The sequence below is a fragment of the Helianthus annuus genome, chromosome 17 (assembly GCF_002127325.2).
Source record: "Helianthus annuus cultivar XRQ/B chromosome 17, HanXRQr2.0-SUNRISE, whole genome shotgun sequence".
Lineage (NCBI taxonomy): Eukaryota > Viridiplantae > Streptophyta > Magnoliopsida > Asterales > Asteraceae > Helianthus > Helianthus annuus.
In genome coordinates, this window is record NC_035449.2 from 111,745,259 (window position 1) to 111,748,760 (window position 3,502).

General features: G+C 29.0%; 1 protein-coding gene across 1 annotated transcript; it reads left to right on the top strand.

Annotated features, from left to right (window-relative positions):
* The first annotated feature begins 694 nt into the window (after positions 1-694).
* LOC110924815 (replication protein A 70 kDa DNA-binding subunit C-like) lies at positions 695-3,299 on the top strand. The gene is made up of 11 exons (XM_022168804.1): positions 695-847; positions 949-1,216; positions 1,301-1,400; positions 1,506-1,633; positions 1,760-1,844; positions 1,919-2,051; positions 2,142-2,350; positions 2,422-2,542; positions 2,631-2,825; positions 2,917-2,985; positions 3,075-3,299. The coding sequence occupies exons 1-11, from the start codon at positions 695-697 to the stop codon at positions 3,297-3,299; spliced, it is 1,686 nt and encodes a 561-aa protein (XP_022024496.1).
* The last annotated feature ends 203 nt before the right edge of the window (positions 3,300-3,502 follow it).

Below are 3,502 nucleotides of genomic sequence, written 5' to 3' on the forward strand. Positions count from 1 at the left end.
TTATTGATAATCAATTTTGTTTATTTTATGATTGTTCATGTTTGCACGAACAATCCTAAATCAATTATTCGTCTGTTTTTACTTATATTACTAACATTGTATGTCTTTACATTTCTTCCTCAGATTTTACTTCATCCTTATCTGGTTTTAGCTCAAATGGTCAAATGTCAAAGTGTACAGGTTACGGTATTCCAACTCTTTCTTGATAGAATTCTCTTTTAACTATGGTATGAGCAATTATACAATTAAAATTTCTTTATTTGCAACGTCCTAAAAAATGCATACATTGTTTATAAAAAATTATTATTATTATTTGGGTAACTGTAAATATGTTTATTGTTTTTTTTTTTTTTTAAATTTTTAGTCTTGATAGCAAACAAATAGTAACAGATTAGGAAATTAAAACCGTTACCCAAATTACTTTGTCTCCCAAATTATTTTATTTATGTAAATGATTTATAACTTCCATAAATATATTCCGTTTATGCCATAATTTACTCAACTTTTATTGTATAAATAACACCAGAAGTTAAAGACTCTGACTCGACATTCGAATTGTCTTTCTTTCTTTTGCTGTGTTTTTCCAAATCTGAGGTTAAACCATTTTCCCTATTTTTAATTGTTTTATTCATTTTTATATATATACATTAGAATTAGTATCAGTTACTAATATTGTGAATCTTTACCAGAGAAAATGGAGAACAATCATATTACTATGTTCAGGTCACTTAATGCTCATTCCACCAATTATACCATCAAAGCTAAGATCATATCTATGTGGGATAAAAAAATGAATGGTTATGATAACCAGATCTATCGTGTTGACATGTTGTTAATGGATGAAGAGGTAAGATATTTAAAGTTTTTATATAATGATTAATATGCTTTTTTCAATAAATATACGTGTTAATTCTGTATGATTCGTTATAACAATTTTTTAAATTGCAGGGTGCCTTCATTCAATGTAGCTGTTTACATAAGCTTTTCAAACGTTTCCTTAAGTTTTTGGTAGTTGATGACTGTTTATTGATTCATAAACCATCCCTAGCCAAAGATACAACCAAAATTAAGGTTACCGGAAAAGATCAGAAACTATCTTTTTATGCTTTCACATCTGTTCTGAAAACTGATAACTGGTCTGGTCCTCGGTACTTATTTAAATTCACTGATTTTAAATCTGTGTTGAGTAAAAAGATTGAAGTGAATACACCAATAGGTAAATACTATATACTTTTTATTTTTTTAAATGTTTTAATTATGATTAGTTGTTTGTAATTTTTCCTTATATTTTAATATACAGATTTCATCGGTTATTTGGTTGTCTCATATCCTATTGAAGATGCAAATAGGAAGGATGGATCTAAAACAAAACGAATGACCATTACCTTGAAGGATCTCGAGTAATAATGTTATAACAAATACTTAATATAGATGTTTATAAGTCACTATCAATTTTGATATATTATTATGCTATAAAATGATAATGTGACTTTTAATATTTACAGAGATCAAAAGATTAGTGTAACGTTGTGGGAAAATTATGCAATCACTTTGTCAAACTACATGAATGACAAAAATCGACCTGCTCATGTGGTTATACTTGTCCATTTTGGAACAGTTAACATATATCAAGGTATTAACCCACTTTTTTTCCCATATGGTAATCTAGAAATGTATTTTAATTATACATATTAGTCTTTACAATGCACAAATGATTATTTTATACCTGTCATTTCAATTAAATGTCTGTTACAATCAGGTAAAGTTGGACTGACTAACATGTTTGAAGCAAGTCGTGTCTTCATAAATTCTGATATTCATGAGATCAAAGAATTCAAAGACAGGTATATCATTAATAGCTTAATATTCGTTTTAAAAAAATGATTAAACATTTTATTAATTTATTATACTTTAATAGATATCTTGAGAAGGAGTTTTCTAAATCATCTTCAAGTAAACAATCATGCTCCCAAGTGATATCGAATGCAGAAGATGAGTTTCTAAATGCTGAAGATTTTGTTATGAACGGTTTTATTGCTTCTATTGACGTGGTATGTATATCAAACATATATATGCTTCACGTATCTTTTATGTCATTTCTATATACTTATCTGTAACTACAATCTTTATATACTTGATAGGAGAAAAAGGTTATCATTGTTGGTACTGTTATAGCTATTTCAATTGATAAGCCGTGGTATTATTTATCATGCAATGTTTGTAAGAAGCAAATTGAAGAGAAAACTGAGTTGGTTGAAAGAGATGATGGCAGTTTTGACGTGTTGGATGACAAGTCGTTTGAGTGTATAAACCCAGATTGTGATGCTGTTGACATTGTTCCTGTTCATCGGTATCTATACAATTTTACAATTAATTTCAAAACTAATTTTATACAATTATTAACTTTTTTTCGTATAATAGATACAAGATACCTCTAAGGGTTCAGGATTCAACTGGAACCATTTCCTGTACTTTGTTTGATTATGAGGCTATTAAGCTTTTGAAAAAAACCTCGAAAGAACTGCTAGATATCTACTCGAAGGTACAAATATTTATCATTCTGATAAAGGTTTGGCATGATTTATTACACAATTTATACATATGTTATATATATCTTTCTCATTATACAGGTTGACACTTCCACTGAAGGATCGTTTCAATCACTTCCATCTGAGTTTGATGTGTTGTTGAACAAGAAGTTTGCATTCCAAATAAAAATTTCCAGTTTTAACATTACCAACCAGGTTGAAAACTATGGGATTTCAATGTTATCTTCCGATGAGGATCTACTTTCTGCTTTGGAGAAAAAATGGAAAGTTAATGAGGTTACGCTTTTCTTCCATGCATAATAATATTTCGGTTATTGATAACTATATGTCTTTATTCATAAATTGAAACAGTTCTAACTTTTTGTAGTCTGACTTTTCGGAGTCAAATGTTCAAAGTTTGTCAGATTCAGTTGGTAATGTCAAAGGTTTAGGGAAGGTATTATACTTGTGTTGTTCTACACTTTTTTTTCCTTTATATATATTACATTTTTATGAAACCAATGGATGTTTTTATATATGACGTAGTTTCAGGAATCTCAATCTGTGATGGGTGACAGCGTTACGCCAGATCCTATAGATGGTAGTGATCAAGAAGCGACGAAGTTCGATAACATTAAACGTAATCTGGAAGATGTTTATGATGTTGATGCTGTTGATAGCTCTTCTACTAAACGTCGTAACAGTCCTGGGAAAGTTGAAATCAACGATGCTGTCGGCTTGGATCTCCTGACGCCAAAAATTGAGAAATAAGGACTTTTGCAGTATGGTCTTCAAATGGTGTTGCATCATTGAACGTTTTTACTATTTTATTGATTATGCTTTTTGTGAAGACAATTTTATTACTTTGAATATTATTATTGCTTCATATTTTATAGTTTTCATTTTGACGTAAGTGTTTTTTACATTTTCATATCGTTTGGTAAAGTTTGAAATTATTTTAATGAGGTTAAAAT